General features: G+C 40.5%; 6 protein-coding genes across 6 annotated transcripts; 2 read left to right on the top strand and 4 right to left on the bottom strand.

Moving 5' to 3' along the window:
- Positions 1-3,863: 3,863 nt before the first annotated feature.
- On the bottom strand, positions 3,864-4,100 carry K441DRAFT_570493 (uncharacterized protein; the record flags this gene model as incomplete). The annotated part of the gene is given in 2 exon segments (XM_067643920.1): positions 3,864-4,001; positions 4,020-4,100. Coding segments are annotated over 2 exon segments (219 nt in total), but the record flags the coding sequence as incomplete, so codon positions are not given.
- A 10,475-nt stretch (positions 4,101-14,575) lies between these two features.
- K441DRAFT_663230 (uncharacterized protein) lies at positions 14,576-15,999 on the bottom strand. The gene is made up of 2 exons (XM_067649163.1): positions 15,760-15,999; positions 14,576-15,694 (listed from the first exon to the last, which is right to left on the bottom strand). The coding sequence occupies exons 1-2, from the start codon at positions 15,906-15,908 to the stop codon at positions 14,881-14,883; spliced, it is 963 nt and encodes a 320-aa protein (XP_067502034.1). The 5' UTR covers positions 15,909-15,999; the 3' UTR covers positions 14,576-14,880.
- Positions 16,000-16,638: 639 nt separating this feature from the next.
- On the top strand, positions 16,639-16,995 carry K441DRAFT_570589 (HET-domain-containing protein; the record flags this gene model as incomplete). The annotated part of the gene is made up of 1 exon (XM_067643927.1): positions 16,639-16,995. A coding segment is annotated over one exon (357 nt), but the record flags the coding sequence as incomplete, so codon positions are not given.
- Positions 16,996-18,403: 1,408 nt separating this feature from the next.
- K441DRAFT_663231 (Adaptor protein complex beta subunit) lies at positions 18,404-21,413 on the bottom strand. The gene is made up of 5 exons (XM_067649164.1): positions 20,899-21,413; positions 20,757-20,832; positions 20,341-20,705; positions 19,861-20,289; positions 18,404-19,798 (listed from the first exon to the last, which is right to left on the bottom strand). Exons 1-5 carry the CDS (start codon positions 21,141-21,143, stop codon positions 18,769-18,771), a joined length of 2,145 nt encoding a protein of 714 aa, XP_067502036.1. The 5' UTR covers positions 21,144-21,413; the 3' UTR covers positions 18,404-18,768.
- A 43-nt stretch (positions 21,414-21,456) lies between these two features.
- K441DRAFT_663232 (uncharacterized protein) lies at positions 21,457-23,079 on the top strand. The gene is made up of 2 exons (XM_067649165.1): positions 21,457-22,165; positions 22,330-23,079. Exons 1-2 carry the CDS (start codon positions 21,904-21,906, stop codon positions 22,632-22,634), a joined length of 567 nt encoding a protein of 188 aa, XP_067502037.1. The 5' UTR covers positions 21,457-21,903; the 3' UTR covers positions 22,635-23,079.
- On the bottom strand, positions 22,697-24,485 carry K441DRAFT_184334 (uncharacterized protein). Its single transcript, XM_067640394.1, has 6 exons — positions 24,336-24,485; positions 24,015-24,231; positions 23,473-23,912; positions 23,314-23,366; positions 23,011-23,151; positions 22,697-22,916 (listed from the first exon to the last, which is right to left on the bottom strand). The coding sequence occupies exons 1-5, from the start codon at positions 24,385-24,387 to the stop codon at positions 23,146-23,148; spliced, it is 768 nt and encodes a 255-aa protein (XP_067502038.1). The 5' UTR covers positions 24,388-24,485; the 3' UTR covers positions 22,697-22,916; positions 23,011-23,145.
- Between the last annotated feature and the right edge of the window lie 324 nt (positions 24,486-24,809).

Here is a 24,809-nt window from a genome sequence, read left to right on the forward strand (position 1 = left end):
GTAAAAAGAAGGCCTAGAAGAAAGATATAAAGGCTAAGAATAAGTAAAAGGTTAAAGATAATCTTAAGAATTAGGAAAGTATTATTAGTTCTCTATAAGTAAAAGGAGAGGAATAAGGTAGAAAGGGAATATACGCTTCTTTTATACTAAGATATTCCTTAGTAAATTTAAATATAAACTTAGGTATAATTATATAAGGCCCGCCTTCTAAGTCGTAAGTAAGTATAATTATTATATATTAGTAGTATAGGTTAAGAAGAGCTTTAGGTTAGCTTATAGTATAAAGGCCTAGCTATAGTAAGAAATAGACTTATATATAATATCGCCTAACTATATATTTCTTTCTAGTTATAACTAAGTTAGTCTTAAAAACTAGGGTAAGATCCTCTATATCTATAACGAGCTTTTCTCACTTCTTATTACTTAAGCTATATTTTTTTACTAGTTTCTAAAGTACCTAGAAAAGATATTTTAGCTCTATCTTACTTTACTAGGCTAAGGGGTTAACTAGGAATATAATTACCTTATATATTTAGCGGGTTAATTTACTAGTAACTTTTTTACTAGTTACTCTCTTATATATAAGGCAATAGTACTTCTAGTATATACTAAGCGAGCTAGAAAGCTTTATCCCGTACTATTTCCTACCCCCCTTCCCTTATTTCTAATTTAGGAGCTAGTTAAAAAAGCTATAAAGTAGCTAAAGTAAGAGGACTTAGTACGTTTTCTTAGGGTCTTTCCTTATATAGGTGTAGTATCTAGGAATTATTAGCTTTAGGTTAAGCCTAAGAGAAAGCTATAGAATAGGTTATTACTTACTAATACTATTAATCTTTAATACGGTTAAGGAGATCTATACTACTATTAGTATAGTCCTATATTATAAAATTAGATTCTTTAAACTCTTCTAACTATTTAAGGTAGTATTTTAGTAGATAGTCTTAATCCTTATAAAGCTATACTTAAGCGGGCGCTTTGTAAGCATTATTAGATCTAGTAATACTATTAGCGTTATAGTTAATACTACTATTAGCGTCGCAGTTAGCGTTACTATTAGTATTACTATTAAAGACAGTTAGTTCTATCCCGTAGCTATTACCGTTACTATCTATATCTATATACTTATTATTAGTAATACTAAATAATAAGCTACAATCTAATAATTCAGCGCACTATATTTTAGGGAGCTAAAAGAAAACTTAGGGTAGTAATAGCGGGAGGGACCTAGAGGGTAATAACGGTAGGAAGGATCTAAAGAGTAATATAGGGTTAAGGAGATAGGAGGGTAGAGAATAAGAAAAACAAGGCCTAGATTAAATAGATTAGAGGTAGGAGCTATAAAGTGTATATTGCTTTAGCGCTAGGCGCGTAGAAGGATTATAGTCTACCTATTAAAAAGTAAGGCGTATAGGGCGGTAAGTAAAAGGCTTAACGTTAGACCGGTAAGCAAGAGGCTTAGGGCGGCGGGGAGTTTTAGCGACGTAACCTCTAAAAACGGCGACAGAACCCTCCAAAACCGGCAGTCAGATCTCTATTTTCTTTTTTAATAGAGTAAAAGTCACTAATTAGATTCCTTGCATTTTTAAAGTCTTCCTATAATTGCCATTCTGGCTAATTTATATCGAATCCTATATATATAGCTCTATAGTAGAGCCGTCGTCCTCTACCTTTACTAAAGTATTTAGAGTTAATAATTCGTTTAACGGTCTACTCCTTATAGTTCTTATCTTTATTCTTATTTTAGATTAGTACTAGTAGGGGTTTAGGCTATATCTGCTCTAGTAAGGGGTTAGGCTAATAGAGGTATAGTAGCTATAGGTAAAATACGGGCTATATTCTACGGGTGGCTAGGGTATGTAGGAGTTCTAGTTTATATATAGCTCCCCTATTAATAACTCGTTTAATTAGATAGGGGCCAAGGTTTTTATAATTAAGTAACTTTATAGGCCTCTATATAGAGATATTATATACATTTAGCTATACCTAGTTACCAATACGTATCTCTAGTAGTAGCGTTCTATAACAGTCAGCAAAGTAGGCTTACTTTACTTAAGCCTAGGCCATTTCTCCCTTATAGTAGTTAAGTAGACTTTTTATACAGTCTACATACTAGTTAGTAAGTAGTATCTTAAGGCGTTTTCTATATAGTAGTTTCTTATTAATAGGTTCTAGTAGCTCTATACTAGATTAAGGGTAATAACCCTTATTCGTAAAGAACGGGATAAGTCCTATAGTAGTTAAGACGTAATTACTTACTGCGAATTTACCTAGTAGGAGGTAATCTACCCAGTTATCTTAACTATAGGCGACTACCTATCATAGGTACGCTTTTATGCTAGTATTAGCGTTTTCTAGTTACTTAGCAGTTTTATAGTAGAAAGATATAAATATCTTAACGGAGATGCCAAGGCGTTAGCAGATTTGTCTCTATATATTAGAATTAAATTATATACCTTAGTCGGACGTAATTAAGTTAGGTAACCGATATAGTCGGTAAACTTCGCGAAAAAAGGCGTTAGTAACGTTACTAACAGCTACACCTTTAGTTAGGACGTAGTAGCGCTCTTTTATAAGTTAGCATATTATTATAAGGATATTCTTATAGGTACGGCCATATTATTTACAGGGTAGTAGGTTAATAACAAAATCTATAGTAATATCTGCCTATTGTTATATAGGCACTAGTAGAGGGTATAGTAGTTCTTACTGCTTTATATTAAAGGCCTTAGCGTGCTTATAACTATAGTAGGCGCCTATAAAGCGTTTAACTAAGTCTATTATTTTTAGCTAAAAGTAGTATCGGCTAAGGAGCTTATAGATTCCTCCTTTACCTAGGTAGCCGCTTAATTAGAGGTCGTAGGCTATTTAAATTAGTTGCCGTTATAGATTTTCTAAGTTAGGGATAAATAGGCGGCCTCTATAATAGAGCCTATTTTCTTTTACTTTTAAGGCTGCTATATTAATTTAACCTAAGCTTTAGAGGTTAGTAGGCAGTATATAGGCGCCGGCGGTCTTTACGGCGATAAGTTAATATAGCAATAGATTAATAGAGGTATTATATGCCGTAGTAATAAGCTTATTAATTTTAGGAGGTAACTTTAGTTCTATGGTATAAAGCTAAGGTATAGTTAGCTCTATTATAAGTAGTATACCTAGGGCTAAATTTCGTGCTTTTAGGATTGTTTATTATTAGAACTAATTATAGGGGGTTTTTTAGACTAAAGAAGGTCTTACAAGCGATATATTAGGCTATTAGGTTTAGTACCTTATACTCCTAGTCTATATATAATTTTAAAGTTAAAACTAGAGAGAAACTCGTTCTAATATACCTAGCGTTAGTTTAGCTACTTCGTAGTTATAAAGTACTTAAGGTTATAATAATCCGTAAGGACTTTAGTTAGCTAATTAGGCTTTACTAAAAAGAGTTCTAGTTAGAATTCTTTAAACACTTATATAATTATAAGGAGTTCTTTATTATAGATCTTATAGTTACACTCTTATAGTATAAGCTTAGACAAGTAAAATACGACTAGGTAAAGGAAACCGTTATTACCTATTTAAAAGAGGACGCCTATGTTAACGTAGTTTAAGAAGTTAGTTTTAAGATAGAGTTATCGTCCTAGTATAAAGTAAGCTAGGATAGGTGCTTTAGTAAAGACATTTTTAAGGTCTTAAAACGCCTTCTTATATTCGGGCGTCTAGGTAAAGTATAGGTGCGTTTTTCTTCCTTTTATAGAAAGGCCCTTTATTTATATTATTACTATAAGTAGTATTACTATACCTAAGTAGTTATATATAAATTTTTAATAGAAGTTAGCGAAACTAAAAAAGGCTTATACGTCCTTAATACAGTTAGGGGCTTACTATTTAGTAATTATACGTACTTTCTTAGGGTCTATATGGACACCCTTAATAGTAATAATTAGTTTAAGGTATTTTACTTTTATAACTAAGAATTTATATTTCTTTAAATTAATATAAAGTTCTACGTCCCTAAGGCGCTATAAGACCTTTTAAACGTATTTAGTATGCTTAAAAGGGTTATTATTATAAATAAGTATATCGTCCAGGTACGTAGAGCAGAAGTTATTAAGGTAGTCCTATAAGGCGTTATTAATATAACTTTAAAAAGTGCCTAGGCCGTTATATGCGCTAAAGGGCATAATAGTATATTTAAATTGGCTAAAGCGTAATGCAAATGCGGTTTTCTATTCGTTACCTTCCCGTATTTAAAAATAGTTAAAGGCGGCGATAATATTAAGCTTAGTATAGATTTTAGCTTAACTAAGCCGCTTAAGGGTCTTACGTATAAGCGGTACTTGGTATTAGTTTTTAATTATAATAGCGTTAAGTCCTCTATAGTTAACGTAGAATTAAATACCTCCTTCTAGTTTCTTAGTAAGAAGGATAAGGGCGGCTACTAGTAATATACTAGGATAAATAAATCCTTTATTAAGGTGCTTATTAATATACTTTTTTATAACTAGAAGTTTATCTTTTAATATTAAATAGGGTCTCTTATAAGGTAGTATTTTTCCTTATTTAATATTAATAGTATAGTTGTTAGGTTAATATAGGGGGAGTATATTTACGCCCTTTTATAAGTATATATTAGTAAAGTCGTAGCACCTCTTAGGGAGGAGTTTACGGAGTTCTTTGTTAGTAAGTCCTTTTTTAAGCTTTATAACCTTTTTAAAGTCTAAAGGTAAAAGTCCGTAGAGTTTTGTAGGGGCGTTGTCTTTTAAAAGGTTAACTCTATTTATCCTATTACTATAGAGGATATATTTCTATTCTTTATTAAGCTTATATAGTCGTAATTAGGAAGCTATAGTAACGGTTTAGCCTTTTCTATATACTCTGCGGTAAAAGGCTAGGGCACTTATATAGTAGTAGTTAGTTATAAATAGGGTAATAAGGGGTTCTATAGGTTAATATCCTAGGGAGTAAATAAAGGCAGCTAGGCTATGCCCTAGGCAAGTCTCTCTACAGTATTTAAAGTTAAAGGTTACTTCTCTCTTCTTCTAGTTAATAGTAGGGTTATATTATTTAAGCCAGTTTATTCTAAGGATAATAGGGTAGTTAGTAAGTAGTATAATATAGGCCTAGAGTTCTTTCTAGTGCCCATTTATATCTAGGTGGAGTTATACTATATAAATAATCTTCTATATAGTATAACTACTATTAGCAAGTTATAGGACGCGGGCTTTAATAAGGGGTAAGGTAGGTAGGTTATAAGTACGCACAAATTAGGTATCTATAAATTTATTAATAGCTCTATAATTAATTATAGAACGGCTTTTATATTATTTTTTGGCAGTAGTTCCTATTATAGGTAAAACTATCTATTTCCGTCTATTTATCTTTACTAAGTTATCTATTAAATAAGCCGATATATAGATCCCTTTATTATTAAGGCGTTTTAACCTATAACAGAGAGCTAGGACTTAGCGTTTTCCGCTTCTATATCTAACTCTACCACTATTACTATATTTTTATCTTATATAGTAGTGGTATATAGTAATATATTTAGTATTTAGGGTATTAGGCTAAGTATTAGGCGGCGGCTACTAAACCTAACTATTAGGTAGTTTAGGTTATTATAATAGTAGCCTTCTTAATAGTATCTATAGCAGCGTCCTAGTTTCTAGAGTAGCTCGCGCTTTTTATTTAAGAGTTTTTATAGAAAGGTTAGTATAAAGAAATTAATATTAGCTCCGGTAGCACTTAAGGTAGTAGGTATTAATAGGCCTAGAAGGCTTCTATAAAGAGGTCTTTAGGTAAAAGTTAGTAGTAGTAATCTAATTTAGTTATTATTTGATTTTCTATAGAGCTGCTACTATATTATAAATATTGTTATAGTTATAGCTAGCGACTACGTAACTAAGGTAATAAGTAACTTTTTTAAGGAGGTTTTTTTAGTCTTTAGTATCGTCTCGGGTAAGGGCTCTAGTATATTCCTAAAATTTAATATAGAATTTATTAAATAATTTAGTAGGGTTTATCTTTAGGGCACGTAGTTTAGCTTAGCTAGTGGCTAATAGGTTATAGTCGCGGTATATTAGGTTAAGATTATTAAGGATTTTTTAGTAGGACTACTACTTTTAGGGGCTATTAGTCTTTTATTAGGCAAAGAGTCTATTAAATAGTATACCCTTTATTCGCCTAATAATGTAACTAATTTTAGTACCTTCTATAGGAAAAAGGTAGGCGCTCTAGGTTAGTTTTTTGCGGATTTATATCTTTTAGTGGCTATATTCCTTATAGTCTCCCTAAAAAACTTAGGGATTAGAGTAATATATATTAGACCCTACGGTAACAGCTTAGGTTTAATTATTATAGCTTTTATTATCACTGCTTTAGTAGGGGTTCCTATTAAGTAAAGCTGCTTAGCGCTAACCCTTTATTAAGCGTTAAGTAGGTAAAGTTGCTAGGGGCGTAGAGACTTAGGTGGCGTTATATATAGTAAAGAGGTATCTAGCATTATTATAAATATGCTTATTAAGCTAAGATTATAGGTATTTAATTATGCCGTCTTTTTTAGTAACTGTAGCAATAAGTATAATTTTAGCCTTTTTTAACTATTAGACGTCGTGTTTAAATATATAGAGGTTATCTTTAGTCTTTTAGTATATATTATCGGCGAGCGCCTTATAAGCTTATAAGTCTTAGATAATATCGCGATCTTAGGTAGTACGCATTTTAGCTTATATAAGCTTTAGGTAGTAGTTCTATAAAGGTAGTAGTATTTATTAGGTTCTTATGCTACCTTTTTTATAAACGTCTTAGCATTTCGTATTTCAATTTTAATAGGTAGTAGCTCTTCCACTTACTTATCCGTAGTTATATAGTTATAAGGGGGCAAGGTGCTTTAAGGCAGCTTTAAAGGAAATAAGATTCTATTAAGAGCTAAGTTATATAGACCTTATAAGTAATAAGACGTTTAGATAAGAAACAGAACAGGTTTAGGTTAATGTGGTTAAGATATAGGGGTAGCCGTAGTACGTGCACGTGCTTTAAGAGGCTTTGATAGAATTCCACTATCATTAAGTGTTTCACTAAGACGTCCTTACTGTAACGGGACAGTCCCGTTATAATAGTTAATAAAGAATAAGATATTATTAATATCTACCTTATTAAGGTCGTTGTAATCTTTTAAGCTACTAGGCTTCCCCTTAGGGGTTAAGGCTAAGGCTAATAAGTTAAATTCTCCTAGGGTTAATTAGCGGCGTAGGTTAAGTATAGGTATTAGATTGTTCTTTAGGTTTAATATAATAACTAGTAAGGAATATCGTCTTACTATTATAGGTTCCTTAGAAGTATAAAGTAGGGTAACTCGTAAATATACTACTTCTAGTAGCACCTACGGTATTACAGAGACGTAGAATTAGTTGTAGGCTAAATATTAGTGGTAAAAAAGGCGTAACGTAATGTTATAGGACGGGGGTAGTAGCTATAGAGCGTATGTATTTAAGGAGTCTATAAGACGTTACACGATCAATTATAAGGGTTAAGGGCGTAAGGAGGTAATATACCTACGCGTAGCTAATATAAGCTATACGCGAGGTGTATATAAGAGCACGGAGTTCTCCTATAGAGGCCCCTGCGGTAGGGTTCCGTAACATTAAGTCTTTAATGCGGGTAGCGTAATATAAGTAGTCTAGGGGCAATATAGTATACAAATCCGTTACAAATTAAGCTATATATCTTTCTTAAAGGCCTAGTCTCTACGTATAGTATTAGCCTAGTAAATAGTATTAATCTAGGGCCGTATAAGGTTTTTCATTATAATACTAATTTCTTTTATAAAGAAAGGGGTTAGGGGTAAGGTTTTGGGCTAAATAAGCTATCTACTCTATATATTAAGCTATAAGCCTAAATAGGCTAACTATTTTTGCCTTAAGATTATATTATAGCTACCTAAGTCTGTAATAAGGAAGGGAATATTATACTACCTTTATCTATTAATATGGAGGTAAATCTATAAGATAGTTATAATAGGTAGCCCTATCTGCCCGTTATATCAGTAGATAGGAATTAGTTTAGGCAGTTCTTTAATAAGTATATTTAGAAAGTTAGCCAGCTTTACAGTATACTAGATATTTATTAAGGCAAAGGTATTTACTTTAGAGTTAGCTAAAGTAGAGGTTAAAACTTGGTATTTATTACGGAATAAAGTATAAGGGATAGTATAGCTTTTTCTACTAATTAGCTAACCTAAATTAATATCTAATATATTAATCCCTTTTAACCCTAGAAAGGAGTCTTTTTCTAAAGTTCCTCTTTTTCTAACTTTACGCTATCCTCCCAGATTAATAAAACCTTGTCCGCTTTTATGTTTATTAGGTAATTCTTTATATAGTAACCTTTCTAACTATAAGAAAAGTAAGCTCCTTAATTACTAAGGGCCTATATATAGGGGTTGCTATATATAAACCAAGCATTTACTAAACCTATAGTAGGACTAGCTATATAGCTAGCTATTAAATTAGTAATAGGCTATACGGGTAGTGCTATAGGGGTTGCTAATCGTGCTGGGGCATTACGGGCCGTTCTTATATTACTTATAGTCTAATTTAAAGGGTTTTTAGCTTTATACCGTTTGGCATATGCCTTAATTTAATAAAGGCCTTAGTTAATAGCTAAGCACTAGTTTATAAGTTCCTTTAGTGTCTATATAGTAGTAAAAACTAGTAGTACGGCTTACTATAGGTCTAGGGTAAGCTTATTAAATAGGTTTAGTATTAGATCTTCTTAGGGAGTTTAAGCCTAGCTAGCTAGGTGCAAAAAGCGGGTCTAAAAAGCTAATAAGGTCTCTATCGTTTTTATATTTAGGCTTTTATAATTAAGTTAGGCATTTTGTACTTTAAAGGGGTCCTTATAAATAGAAGATAGGTAAATAATTATCTCTTTTTTAGAGAGAAAGAGATTTATTAAGTCCTATACGTACTATAAACGTAGGTATACCTATATATCCCTACCGGTACGGCCAAAGACATAGGCCATTTTAGCCTAAGTAGTAGGGAAGTAGTCCGCATTAACTTTAAGCTTATCCTATAATTGAAGCTTCCAATTATTAAATATAGGGTTAGTTCTATCTATAAGTAATAGGGGGTCCACGACCTTTATAGACCGTAATAATGCTAACGCTATATATTAGGTTAAAGCTTTAAGGGCTATAGCAAGTTTCTAGGTGTTTAATAATTCCTTACTAGGTATAGGGGGTTCTCTAGCTTTAAGCAGCTCTTAAAGTTATTTAATTTCGGTATTAGCTGCTATAAGCTCCACCTAAAAGTTTAAGTTAGTTACTGTTTTACTATTAGAGGTATTTAAGGGTCCTATAGCTGCTTTACCGGCTACTATATTTCTTAGTATCGTGGTATAGTTATTAGGGTAACTTTTAGTAGGATTCTATAGGGGTTTTGGTCTATGCGTATTCCGTAGGTCTTATTATTCTTTTCTATTCTTCTAGTTCTAGTAATATTCTTTAGGTTTAATTCTATATCCTATTTTAGTTTATAGTCCGTAAATATATTTAAATTCCTTCTTAGAAAGAAAGGGTAGTTAAGCTTTAGATAATATTAGCGACTTAGTTAATTAAGGTATAAGTATAGCAAGAGAGACACGCAAGCCTATATAATTAGTAGTCTATAAATAAGGATTTAAAGCTAAAGAAAGGAAAGGAGACAAAGGGTAGCGCCGCTTAACATTATATATAGTCCTTTAGTCACGTAACGGTAACTATCTAAAACTGTATAAAACTATCTACGACTATCTACGACTATCCGCTATAATCTACTAATATCTATTAGCTATAATCTACTAGTTTCTACTAGTTTCCACTAGCGCCGTAATATTAACTACTATATATAAAGCTTAGTAGTAATAAAGATATAGCTATTTATAACTAAGTATTAAACTATTTCGTTAAATAGGGCATCTAGGGCCTTCTTATCCTATATCTCCCCTTCCTCCTTTATAGCTTCCTCTCCTATACCTATAGCTACCCCTTTAGCTACCTTCCCCCTTAGCTACCCTACCTGCTTAACTATCTTTTACCTCTTTTTTACCTACTCGCTATCTTTCTATATCTTTTTCTATTTTAACTTCCGTTTTTAATAGCTAGTAGCCTATAATTGTAACCAACTACTAGACCCTGTATATTGCCCTATTTTACCTATATTAGCACTACCCTTATATGTCTTAGATACGTTTAAAATAAGTTATAGGCTTTAGAGTTCGGGGTCTACTTTCATGTATTTATACCACTTGATTTCCATAGATTTATAATTAAGTTGCTCGTTTAATTCCCACACACTGTAAAGCTTATAATAATTCTTAGTTAATAACTTACTACTCTAAAAATAGATAAAGCTTATCTTCTATTACCTAGGCGCCGTCTATATTACCTTCTAATCTTATATATTAGTCTTCCCACTCTTTTTACTTTAGCTTATATACCCTTATAGCATTCTTTAAGCGCTAGGCCTTATAAATATCATATAGCTGTACTATTTAGGCCTTAAACTCACTCTAAAGGCTATAGGGGGAGGAGGCTAAGGGGGCTTTCGTTAACTATAAAGTAGACTATAAGATAAGGAGATTTTTAAAAGACTTTATATTTATAAGAGGTAAGGGGGAGACACGTAAGCGTGGTATAAGTAAATAAAGCTACTAAACGCGTAAATATTAAAGGAGGAGAAGAAGGAAAAGAGGGCTCTATATTATACAATTATAATTATAGTAGGCCTTTCTATATAAAATTAAAAGCCCTATATAAGCTAGCGTGGGTATAAGGATAGGAGAGGGTTAGAAAATAAATTATTAAGGTAATAGTGAGGTTAAAGGCGCGCTAAGGCCCTTTATACTAACCTAGTACTAACCTAGGCCTTAAAAACGCGTTTAAAAAGTAGGGGCTACTACTAAAGGGGGAGGGTAATATTTAGACGATATGTCGCGGACCTTAGGGGGTTATACGTAACTTAAGGTTATACTAAGCCTAACCCGGACCTCTAATACCTATTATATATCGGGGGGGGGGTCATTTAGCTCGGTTACGGCCTAGGTTAATACGAGGTTAGGGCCACCCCTACTAATAATTGGCGCGAACCCCGCACGAGGTCACGCAACGACCGCCCCCGAGTACCTTTGCACGCGATTTTGGGCGAAAAGGTACATAATTTAAGTTAGATCGGTACTTCTGGACGGTCGCGTAATATTGCTCTAAATTTTAAACACCTAAATGCGTGCCATTCCTATATTAAGGCGTCTTAGTTACTGTAATGTAGTCCTATATTAAGACGTCTTAGTCGCTAGAGTATAGTCCTATATTAAGGCGTCTTAGTCACTATAGTATAGTCTTATATTAAGGCGTCTCAGTCACTGCAGTATAGTCTTATATTAAGGCGTCTCGGTTACTGCAGTAGTCCTATATTAAGACGTCTCGGTTGCTGCAGTGCAGTCCTATATTAAGGCGTCTCGGTTACTGTAGTAGTCCTATAGTGAGATAGTATTATATATATATATATACTGTTTAATATAGAGCCTTTCCCTCCCTCCCTCGCCCTAAGAGCTAGTAGTTAGATATTCTTATAAAGCTAATCTAAAGAACGCTGGCCCTGTAGCTGCTCTAGCTGGTTAATAGCCTGTCTTTTATCTTTTGCCGTACTGTCTTTTACGCGCTGTCTTATATCCTTAATTATCCTACGGCGACGGCTATAGAATATAGCCTCGCCGTTAACCCGCTAGCGCGCCCCCTAGTAGCGATTAAGAGCTTCAATTAACGGCCTACCCGCTAGCCCTAAAGTCCACTTAGCCCAGAGCTGGAATACCGAATTGCCGCCCTGAAGTATCTTATATTTTCTTAGCGGCGCCTATAGGTTAAGGATAAATAGGAGAGGTAGTTGAGTATTTGCTTGCGCCTGCGCTAGCGGGGGCGGTATAAATATAGTAGATAGCTAAAAGGGTGGTGCGGATATAGTAGATAGCTAAGTAGGGGGTGCGGATATAGCAGACAGCTAAGTAGGGGGTGCGGATATAATAGATAGCTAAGTAGGGGGTGCGGATATAGCAGATAGCGGAGCGGGGGGTGCGGATATAGTAGACAGCTAAGCGGGCGGTGTAGATATAGTAGATAGCTAAGCAGGTGGCGTAGATATGGTAGACGTTATAGTAGACGTTATAGTAAATGGTAGATATACGGATTCCGTAGGCCCTATCTAGATACCTATCTTTCCTTACTAGATTTATATAGGTGTAGGTGTAAATAATACTAATAACCTTTCTATCTCGCTAAGGCGTTCTAAGATTATATATACGTGTAACTGAACCCCCTTAATCTCTAAGATTGCGGCCTTATATCTTAGCTTAGCTATAGCCTTATAGTCGGGCCAGTATTTCCGTATTATTAGTTCATTTAGCGTAACTATATTAGCCAGTAAGCTTTTTACCCGCGCGGCGAACCTCTAGTACTCCTCGTAGCTAAAGAGGGAGTCCTTTTATAGGGGGTAGAGCGGGAATTGCTTACGTAGGATTACTAAGTCCTATAATAGGATTACCCTAAGCGCATAGAGGAGACGTAGAAATCCTAAGCCCGTAAGGTTAAGTTATATAACCTTATTATCGGCCCTGTCTAGGTAGTAGGTCTCTATATGTTTTAGCTAAACGTTAGTCTTAGGCTATATCTTTAAGCAGAGGGCCTCCTCTGGCACCTTCTACGCGTGGGGAAGAAAGTAGCCCTTTCCCTCCTTTAGGAAGCCGGCGATTAACCGTATAAACGTATGGGGTAGGTAGCTAAGGTAGGCTCCCGTTATCGCGTCCATATTTTAGCATCCGGCCTATTTAATTTGGGTCTCCTTAACGCCGCTAAGCTTGGCGTGCTAGACGCTCTACTTACGGGCGCTATAGGTTTTCTCTTTTAAGTAAATCCCTACCCCCTAGAACATCTTCTTATTCTATTTAAACTGCGTATAATAGCTTAGCGGCCGTTACGGTACTTTAATGCTGCTAGGAAAGACGTATAGGTTGTAGTAGTCCTCTAGCTGCTAAAAGGATAGGAAGCTCTTAGCGCCGTCCTTACCCTAGTAGTTAAAGAAGTAGAAGGCTATTATAGAGAGAGGGTAGAGAATAGGGTTAGTATTACGTATATAGCCTATATACTTAACCTTGCCGTACTAATTCTGCTTCCCCTATATTATTAATATAATTATATACGGCGCTAGCTTGTTTAGTTTAGGCCCTTTATTCTCTAGTTTAATAAGGATAAGGTTAGTAAGCTAAACGTCCTGTTTACTTTTACCCTAGGTAACAGTAGTATGGCCTAAGGAAAGGAATAGGTTAGAAAATAGTAGTTATATAGACTAGTAATATACGAACCTAATAAATACTCGGCTGTAGTTTAAAGGTAAAACTTAACTAAACCTAGCATTTTAGAGCCCGTCTCCTAGCACTAAGTAATCGCCCTTTTAAGCCCTTTAACGTTATAGCCGCTAGTAATTATAAATAGGCCTTAGTTAATAAAGTTAACGCGTTAAATCTAGTCCTTATCGCGGCGGACGCTGTTTAGTATCGCTGAGAGCTTCGCCCCCCGTAGCGGCTGCAAGGCCTTACCTTTTAATTGCTATGCATAGAGCTTAGTAATAGTAGAGACGTAGCTATTTATAACTGAGTATTAGACTATCTCGTTAAAAAGGGCGTCTAGGGCCTCCTTGTCCCATATCTCTCCTTCCTTATCCTTTATAGCTTTTTCCCCTACAGCTACGGCTACCCCTACGGCTACCTTCCCCCCTAGCTACTCTCCCGCCTTAGCCGTCTTCTACCTCTTTTTTACCCGCTTACTATCTTTTTATATCTCTTTCCGTTTTAACTTACGTTTTTAATAGCTAGCGGCCTATAATTCTTAGTTAATAATTTACTACTTTAGAAATAGGTAAAGCTTATCTTCCGTTACCTAGGTGCCGTCTGTATTGCCTTTTAATCTTACGCACTAGTCTTTTTACTCTTTCTACTTTAGCTCGTACGCCCTTATAGTATTCTTTAAGCGCTAGGCCTTATAAATATCCTATAGCCGCGCTGTTTAGGCCTTAAATTCGCTCTAGAGGCTATAGGGGGGGAGGCTAGGGGGGCTTCCTTTGGCCGTAAAGTGGACCGTAGGGTAAGAAGATTTTTAAAAGACTCCATATCCGTAAGAGGTAAGGGGGAGACGTGTAAGCATAGCGTGGGTAAATAAAGCTACTGAACGCGTAAATATTACAGGAGAAGAAGAAGAGAGCTCTATATTATAGAATTAGAATTGCGGTAGGCCTTTTTATATAAAATCAGAAGCCCTATATAAGCCATCGCGGGTATAAAAATAGTAGAGGGTTAGAAAATAGATTGTTGAGGCGACGATAAGGTCAAAGGCGCGCTAAGGCCCTCTATACTAACCTAGTACTAACCTAGGCCTTAAAAACGCGTCCGAAAAGTAGGGGCCACTATCTAGGGGGGGTGCGATATTTGGACGATATGTCGAGGACCTTGGGGGCTCGTGCGTAACCTGAGGTTATGCTAAGCCTAACCCGGACCTCCGATACCTATGCGTGCATCACCGATGGAAATCTGAGGTGCGTTGAACGAAGAAAAAGTATGGTACTTTGTATGGCGAATCTAAACAAGAACATCGATATGTTTCTGCCGTTTATAAGTCATAAACAGGAGGATACCCCAAAAAAACTCAAAAATACGGAAAGGGGCCAGAGCAGCACTTGGTATAATAAACGCTCAAATGCCTGATGCAAGCTTTCGATCTAACTTTAAGAGACCCAATCAAAAGCGTGCAAGAAGATCCGCGATTCCGATTAGGCATATACTGAACATGTATGCCTACTAACATGCGTTCCCCAATGCTCATGCTTCAATTAAATCCGGTACTGGCGGTCCAACGCCCCTCAGTAATACGATAGTGTTCCCGCTCTGGCAAGCTGTTCCCAATTTCTCACTGAATTCAAGCAGCCTCCCTGCCTCGACGTGGAAAACCCGTAGCCTCTCTGCTTCGCCACCGCCCCGATTATTCACATTTTCGACCTGGAGTGCTTTCGCTGCAGCATCAAGTACACGGCCTACACTCCATTCCTTATTGTAGAAAAAATCGCCGGTTGGATATTTTGCTTTCGTCGTATCCGCGGATGCTTCCACGTGGAGATAGAGTCTCTTGTCCTGCAGGATCGATGCTTCGCCTTTTGCGGTTTGTTTTAACTTGTTAAGAACGGCCACTGGGTTTTCGCGAGTCTGTTTCTTCGAGCCCGCGGATGAGTCTTTCGAGTTCACTCTACTTAGTAAACTCGAAGACTTGGGTAACGAGAATTTGGCTGCTGTGGACTTATTGAATTCCTTAAATTTAGTGAAGGCTTGCCAGGCAGTTTCCTTCTTCGCTTGTGCCGGGGTAGCTCGGGCGCCCAGTGGTATTAAGTTTTTGCAGTCGTGTTCTTCAGCCATACGATGTTTGAGGCAGTACTGTCGGTTGCAAGTGGGGCAGTGTACCCCAGGAACCAGGGCAGTGTTGATCAAAGTTTTGCAACTGGGAGAGGAGCACTGCTGATCGTGATTTAATAAAGAAGGCTTCTGGGTAGGCTTGTATTCGACTTCACGACGAGCGCGGGCCCAGGCACCGGCGTTAGAACAGACATGAGCGCTTTCTGTCCGATGATCGAGGCAGTAGGTTCTACGTTAAGCATTACAGTCAGTTCATCGCTTGTAGACCTAGAAACACGAATTCAATACACGAACCCTTTACAACTCTCACACCTGAAAGGCAAAAAGTCTAGCCGGTGGCAGAAGGCCATCTGGCAATGCCGCCCGATTGCTTCAACATCACCTTGCGACATGCTGGTAAAGCTTTCTGAGCCCGTGACTTCGGTAGATGCTGAAGAAGACATTTTGAGTAATAGAGAAGCAAACTTTTATACAGGAAGGCGAGCATAGAAAGAGGATGGAAAGATAAGATGATTAATTGCTAGAAAGCTCGAGAAGTCTGCTAGGCTGTGCTTGATTTGTAGGGCTGACGATATCGCGGCAAAATTAAGGCGGTGGGTAGGACGGTCTAGAATCCGGCGTTTATAGTCACAACTGCGTATATTAAATCATGAGCTTTCCAAGACATTCTTTCTACAAATGCTTTTAGACATTAGCCTCATTTGGATACTCTAGCCATATCCGTAGTAGCCGCCTACGCACTCCAATGTAAGAAAGACTTTGAGCTCCACGAGTTTGACTGGCGGTACAGTACTGTGTATGTTGCACATAGCCACAGCAGCCAAGAAATCACGCGCCGCTTAAGAGCTCCAAACGACTCTAGGATACGGCTCAGGCGGCAAAATGAGGAGATGGAACTACTTCAGGTGCAGCAGCCTCCCACGAGGTCTCTGAAGAGAATACGCTCTGCTATTATTATCTTTAACTTATTTCTTTCCTAGCATGTCTTTAAAATACTCTAACCACAATATAGGCCCTTGCCTAGTTCATGAAGATTTTCCACAGGATCTAACCGGACCAGAGAAGGCCCTGTCGCCGTTGTGCACGGAGTGCTCTAAGCATTTGTTCTACCAATACTAGCCTTTACCTCGCGAAGACTACATCGGACTTCTTTGGCTGTTCCTCGGAGAAGACGAGAGGCCTGTTTCATGTCGGCCTCTTTCAGTACCACTAGAGGATGCTCCTTCGTATGAGGCCTTATCCTGTGTATGGGGTGATCCGACCAATACCGTAGAGATAATATGCGGCCAAAGACGGGTGTCTATTACGGTCAATTTAAGAGACGCTATACGAAGATTCCGTTACAAGAATGAGTGTAGAGTGCTCTGGGCAGATGCAATCTGCATTGATCAGCGAAACATCGAAGAACGTGGAAGGCACGTTCAACTGATGGGAATGATATACTGGAAGGTGGATCGCGTCCTTGTTTGGCTAGGCCAAAATATTGCTGAGAATGACAGGCTAATCAACGTTGAAGAAGCATTCGCCTGAATCTGCGAAAGTAATATGGGATTTAAAGCGAAAGAAGAAGCATATGGAGACGCAAAGGAAGTTCCTCCTGTGACCTCTGATGATATCGCCGGATTCACTGAATTGGAAGTAGATAAGTTGGAAGCAGCTTCTATCCTCCTGAGTAGTCCGTGGTTCCGCCGAGTCTAAGAGATTGGACTAGCGGCTGAAGCTTTGGTCTTTTGCGGTGATACCGAGACCGAAGCAGCTGAGCTTTTAGACTTTTATCTGTGGGTCATGGGTTCTGGTCAAGCATTATACAACCACTTTTGCATTCACCTTACGCAACAGACTGTATGGTACGAATACTGGCTTGCAACCCGCTCTGAATATAAGACTGTCGCGGAAAAATCAACAAAACTTTCCTTCATCGAGATTCTTGCTTTCGCTAGACATCTGGAAGCGACGAACCCAAGAGACCATGTATTTGCTTTTCTAGGCCATCCAGCAGCATTGCAATTTCCTCTAGGACACAAAGCCACAGCTAACATGGATTATGGATCAATAATATCTCTTAGTACAAAGCCATTGATTTAGCCTGACTACACAAAAAGCCTTGGAGAGATTTATATAGAATTTGCCGTCAAGATTTTCGAGGCAACAAATAGCCTTGATCTATTATCATACATAATTTATTTCGAAAATTCAATCGAAGAGAGCATTCCTTCGTGGGTGCCGCGGTGGGACTTACCAGGGGTTTCTCAGGTATCGTTCGGGACTGACCATCAAAGCAAATATTAGAACGCTTCCAGAGGGTCATACCCTACATCATCTACTTTCATAAAGAGTAATGAACTTAACAGCCTAAGTGGTCTGCGGCTTAGTGCTTTATTTGTTGATCGAATCGAATGGACTTATGAGATTACGATGCCTGTCTGGACATGTTTCGCTTTGCTTAAATATGACTTTGCTGAGGGATCTACTATCCCTGCGAACCCTATTGAGGACATCTGGTCCCAGCTGTCTCACCGTGAAGTGTTCAGGACAGAGCCTGAAAAGGATAGCCTGATGACTTTTGGCATCACAGTGACTGCGGGGCTGCTGGACACCGAGCCTGCAGAAAATGAGCCCGAGAGGCACTTCGGAAACTTCTGTGCGTATCGGCTGAGAAAATCAGGAATATCAGGGCCAAGGCCAACTAGCTACCTTACCCCATGGCGCCGACCCGCACCAATTTGAAGCTGGTGTTCGCACATATACTCAGTCAAGGACTTTCTTTCGTACCCGATCGGGTTTAATTGGCCTCGGTCCCCAGCCGACCGCAAAGGAAGATGTTTGCTTCGTTTCGTTATTTTAGGAGCTAAAACTCCATTCATTCTCTGGTCTACTTCGCTAGACTCACATTACAAGATACTTGGAGAGGCTTACGTTCATGGTATCATGCGAGGCGAAACTGTGGCAGCTGAATATTGCAATGATGTGGAGGACATTATCTTGTGTTGAAGACCAACTTTCGCTCTTTTAGACCGCGAAATTCTGATATATTGAGCCCATCGTAACAAGGGACGTTCAGGAGAATTGAGAGGTTATTCAAAACTTGATCTGCGTGATACCCAAAAAAATCTCGGCTCCTCGAACTTAATGCTGTAATAATATATGAGAAAGCTGTACCTCTCTTGCGAGGTCCTCACTCCAACGCGAGCCATCGCTGGAAAACCGCATCCTCAGAAGCGCTCATAGACACATTCCCTCCAAGCACGCCGCAACTCCTAATTCTTGCTTCCTGCCTACCAGCTCCCGTAAAATCCCCCTTAACTACAGCAACAGCAAATCGCCACCTCCAGCCCCCGGATTAACAACCTGCTGCGGCTGATTCTGATTAACCACATACATGCTCGCCGCATTACCCGCAATCGGGGACCCCCCAAACGCGCTCTCCCTCATCTGCATGTGGCCCACGCCCGCAAAATACAGGTCCGCCTCACTGACCGCCGCGGCGAGATTGCCGTTGCCGTTGCTGCCGCTGTGACCATTCGTATTAATCGCCGAGGTTGTATCCACCGTCGGTCGTTCCGCGGCAGCCTTCTCGCGCGCAGCAGCAGCAGCGCGCACCGTGGGCAGCGTGTGCTTCTGCAGCGTGGGGGAATCGATTAGCCGGCGCGGGCGAGCAGAGCGGAAGACTTGCTGGACTGGTTTCAGGTAGACCGTCGCTAGCGTTCCGACGTTAAGACACATCTCCTCCAACGTGGCCGGATCCAGTTTCTCGCTTTCTTCGGCCGTGATGGCGGGCTTCTCGCCCATGACGATGAGTTTCGCGGTTTCTGGCTTAGAGGAGAGGAGACGCCAGTACATGTATCCGCGGTCGCGGAGGTCCGGGTTGTCTGTCTCTTCCGTTGCCCACTTCAGGACCTTAGGGACTAAATCTTGACCCTTGGTAGGCCGTTGGATGAAGAGTTTGACGGTAGCGGTAAGGAGGGCGAGTTGGACTTCATGAGGCTCGTCCGCGAAAGTGTAGAGGAAATCGTCGAGTAAAACATCTGAGTTATCGATGCGATCTGCATACTGGCCGATAACCCATATCATAGCTGCTTTCGCTTCTGGCTCGTCTAGACTGTCTAGGTTCTCGCACAGCGTTGAGATGATAGATTCGTACTGATTCGGGTATTTCCGGAAGATATTGCGAATGACAACAGTAGCTTCCTGCACGATATACGAGACTTTCGTAGCGACGAGCTCCAGGAGAGTTTTGATGCAGAGACGAGCAGCGGGCTCGATCTTTATGGCAAGCTTGCCGATTGCCCGTACAGATTTTCGGACGAAATCAACGTCGATCTCTGTGGCGTATCTGAAGCATGTTAATGATATGATTTTAAGTTTGAAAAGAACAGGCAACTGATGGAAGCTTACTCTCTTAACTCTGTCAGAACTTCCTTGATGTTCTGCTCCGTAGCAAGCATAAAAATGAGTTCCAGCTTCGTGACTTTTACATAAATCGGGTCATTATATTTGCAAAAGAAGACGCGAATATCGCTCCGCAGAACCTCTGGCCTTCGTTGAAGAATCAATAACGCGTTTCGGAGTGCTAGATATTGGATTTCGGGTCCTTTGGAGAGGAGGGTGACAAGAGGCGGGGAAAGTTTATTGCAAAGCGATGCTATTACTTTTTGGTCGGCGATGTAGTTCATCAGATAAAGTATGACACGGATGCAAGTGAGGACGACAGCTGAATTAGAGTGAGATAGGCGAGGTGATATTCGCTCTGCAAGGAGTGCGGCCTCAGATGAGTCTTGTGGAACATAATTCATCATTGCTTCAAGGATGTACGTCTGGCCCCATCTGCTTATAGTAAGTAATTTGAAGTGCTGATTGAGATGCTTGATATCTTACTCCGAACAGTCCGGTAAAATCTGCACTATCTTTGATGCGCTCGAATAATCGATCGTGAGTTTAATGCTCTCACTCCTTTCCCAAATATCCATCAGGCTTGCCAGAGCACTCGATACTACAGTCGGGTTTTCATCTCTGAGCATGCTGTTAAGTTTGTCAATAAGGTCCGAGGATTCGACGAGGTGGCGGTCGTGATCGTAAAGCTTCGCAACGCAAAACGCCGCCGTTTTACGAACATATGGGTCGGTGTCTTTGAGGAGATGCTTTAGTGGTGGGACGGTTGCCTCAACGAATTCACGGACATGTATGTAGGACATTGTTCGCAAGGCGAGTGCTCGTACTAAGGGGTTGCTATCATCCATATCCTGCGCACTCTATTAGTACCTAGATCCAGCCTCTTCTAGGGCTATACTCACATTAACAATTATGGGCAGCGCCTTGAGCGCAACATCCGGCTTTATCCTAGCATAATTGACCAGATACAAGAAACACCTGCTCCTCGATCAGTTCTCCCTTTCCAAATATAATTACAGTGTCAAAGGCTGCAAACCAACTAACATCTTCTTGATCTCCAAGCTCGCGATATGCATACAAGCGACAATATCCGGGAACAGCGCCACCATATCATTATTACTCATAGTCATATTCGCAACAATCTTCTTCAGCGCCGTCTTCTTCGCCGAGAAGTTCTTGTCCTTCTTGCCGCCGCTATTAAGCTCGAGGCGCAGCTCAGCTACTTTGCCCTGTGGAGAACGGAGATATTGTAAGCACGGTGTGTCAAAGGCTACGGTGGGGAGGAACATGGTTGCAGCATTCTCTCCTCATCTATCGACATTGCAATCTATATCAAGATACTGGCTTTTCAGAAGGAGGCCCGTCTCAAGCGTGCGGGGGAGAGTAAGGCAGACGCATAGAAGTATTTTAGAGAGTTGCAAGGTTGAAAGTATCACAACGAGTGCCATTAAGAAGGGTAAAGTGGACAAAGAGCAGTAATAGAAGAAAATCTAACATACTCGAGCAAAGAGCTTCGCATCTTGCCCGCTCGTACTCATTGCTGCTGTCCTCGTGCCCAGTCAACGGCACATCTACACATGCATGCGCTCGGCAGCTCCAGCTCCCCTCTCGCTCCGCTGCCGTTTTAGTCGCCCCTCCACTACGGCAAAAGTTCCTGGTCCGATGTTCGATTCGGTTGGGGGGCTTTTAGGGCACTCTAGCGAGCATGAACATTGCAGAATTTAGAGAGAAGAGGTCGTGAGAGACGTGAGAGGTAGTAGACAAGAAATTGGATACACAGTGTAGGAGGAAGGGAATTGGACCATGGCACTACTCCGGGCGGCCCTTGCGGAGCCAAGACTAGCGGACCTCTTATTCAACCATCTCTAATACCACGCTTCCAATACTAAATGTATCTTCAACATCAGCCACACAAATCTTAGCAACGCATCCGAAACCCCCTCTTACCCTCAAAAGAACCAAATCCTCCAGAGAACCACATTGCAAAACCGAATCTCACCCTCTAACCCGAGCGTCCGCACCTCTCCATCTCACTCCTACAAACCCACCATGGCCGCACAACCACCTCCAACCCCCAAATGGGTGCTCGACCTCAACAGCGCCCCCTCCGCCAAACCCAAAGCCTCCTCAATCCCCGACCCACCCGGCTTCACCGCCGCGCTCAGCGCAAAGCAGCGCTCGCAATCCAAAAACGCGCCGCAAGCCTCCGTCCGCAAGCCGCCCACAACCGAAGAAACCGACACTCTGAAGTTGAAAAAAGCATGGGAGATCGCCATCGCACCAGCAAAGCAGCTACCCATGAACGCAATCGGTACGCACAACCCCCACTCCTCCAATGTCCAATGTCCAATTTCCAATTTCCGATTTCCAGTTTCCAGTTTCCCTTTTCCTTTGTCTTTTCACTTTACATTCGACCTAGACCAGGAACACGTCATGCGAGCGCATGAAGCTGACCGGTGCGATTCCGCCGCACAGGAATGTACATGACCGGCTCGACCCTCCAGATCTTCTCCATCTTTATGGTCTTCACGCTCTTCAAGACGCCCCTCACCGCCATCGCGACCCTGGGCCGCACTTTCGCTCCCTACACCACCCCGGGCACCGCGACGCGCCTCCTGCCCGCCAAGCTCGTGTTCGTGGTCATGAATCTGCTCATGCTTGGGCTAGGGCTGTGGAAGGTGAACCAGATGGGTCTGCTGCCGACGACGCGCAGCGATTGGTTGGCGTGGGAGGCCGAGAGGACGTGGGCCGAGAGGGGCGTGCCGACGGAATGGTTGTAGATTGGGAGAGAAGAGGATATGGCTGCTGGTGGGATGGAGGGTTTATGGGCGTCTTTGGAGAATTTGGGATTGTTCAAGGGGCTTTATACCACGCATTAAATTCTTGTCTTATGGCCGCACTTCTTTGGGCTACGGTGCATCAATATCAAGCCGTTATTAGATGGAAGTAATACTACATTGATCATTTGGCAAACTTAAGTAGCAAAAGGTACTTGATATCCGACAATCTCAGAAAAGCTACCTAACGTCCCATGTTTCGACAGAAGGGGGTATCGTGCAAAACTGAAGGGAGATATTGCCAAAAAGTATGCTCCGAAAAGAATAATTCTGAATCTGAGAGGATTAGATATACTTCAACTTTTGCACCACCTGCTACCAAAATCTCATTTGCGAGTTAAAACCTGACATTTTCCACCCTCCATGAATCTCTTATAACTCATAACCATGATCAGTCTTTTGCCTAATTGAAACCATATTGCTCAAACATCGGCTGCTCTCTCCATCGCCCATCTCAAGGATGCCCGTGTACACTTTGCTGCATTTACTCATCCGCAAGTAGAGGCGCCCGTTCTCTGTCTTCACTAACAATCTCGCCACGCTTGAATGGGTCTCTTCCGAGCAGTCCTGGAATTCCGACTGCAAGAGACAGAATGAACAGGATAGCCATGATGATGAAGGCGAAGATCCATTGGAAAGCGATGATGTGTTCCAAGAACTGAGATACACCAATTGCTGTCGTAGGCGTCAGCTTCATTGTCACTTTTCTTAAGAGGTATTTGGCATCAGGGGCGATTTAAGCACTAGAAGTACGAAAGCAGAAGGGGACAACTAAACATACCAGCAGCAAGCACACTCAACTCAAATCCCATGGTGTAGTCCTTAAATGCTGCTAGGAAGAAAACTCCATAAGCCAGGATGCCCCAAATGAAGATGTTTGCGACGATTCTGGCTGGTAGCGAATGTGCATGCACCATAACCGCGCCGCACCAGTACAAAGCCACAAAATTCCATGCCAGCGGTCCGCTTACAACCGGTATGTGGATGAAGCGTGGGGTAGTGCTGTGGTGGAAATAGGCCGAGCTGAGGTTGAAAAAATTGATGATGAGAAGTAGCTCCGCGAGCCAGAAGTGTGAGCGCACCCAGAGATGGATGAAACCAAAAAGAAGAAGGTTTGAGGCGATGAAGTGCGAGCCGACAGTGGCAGCGGCAGTTACATAAGCGGAGTTGGAGGCGTACAGGTGCCAGCAGTAGCCAATTTGGAGTAAGAAGAGAATAATCCTGCATTAGTATGATTAGCACTTGTTTTATGCATAAAGCACTTTGCAGATTGCGCATAGATTTTGGTACAAGGCTGAACGGAGGGTAAATCAAACCACACACCAGTAGATACTTGTGATGATCGCATTCATAGTAAAGGGTGTCTTATGGTAGCTGTTCTGGCCCCAAATGGTACGGCGGTGATATATGCCTTCATGAGGCCTCTCGAGGGTATAGTAGATGCTTGTAATGACTGCCAGCAGCCACGTTATAGCCGTGGCGATTTTGTACGTAATGATAGATTGACGCGAGTACTCATCGTGGGAAGAGAACGGATTGACTATGAGTATATTAGCAGAACTTAAGTGATTAAAGTAGATTGCGAAAGGGAAGATATAAGAGAGATCTGCAATCCGAGCGGGAAGACGGAGAAGCTATACGCACTTGAATGAATGCGCCTGTGGAGGCTGTCGCCGGCGCCGTTACTCTCAGGCATTGTGACGGGGTATTCGAATTGGTATAGATTCTAAAAGAGCAGAGAATTGAGGTTTGGGTGAGAGAGAGGAAGAGGGAATTGTCGAGGTAAGGCTGGAGAGTGTAAAGAGAATTTGCAGAGGAGTGGTTTTGAGGTTGGTATTATGGGGGAGTTACCAAAAGCCGCACAAAGGTCACAAGTCACCAGGTTCAGACGTCATGAGGCTTGGCGAATGCGGGGGCGGCGCTTACTTGGAGCGAACTCCAGGGAAACTGCCTGCGAAGGGAAAGGGGAACATGCAACAGGCCATCACATGGACAACGGTTTTCGCCTCAGCTTGCACCGCACCACACCACCGCCATCCCCACTTTACAGTCTGTCCGCATGTGATGAAATAAATGGGGGCTTAGAACGATGGGGTGCTAAGCTACATAGTGCGGCGG

This window comes from Cenococcum geophilum (assembly GCF_001692895.1).
Source record: "Cenococcum geophilum 1.58 unplaced genomic scaffold K441scaffold_32, whole genome shotgun sequence".
In the NCBI taxonomy this organism is placed as follows: domain Eukaryota; kingdom Fungi; phylum Ascomycota; class Dothideomycetes; order Gloniales; family Gloniaceae; genus Cenococcum; species Cenococcum geophilum.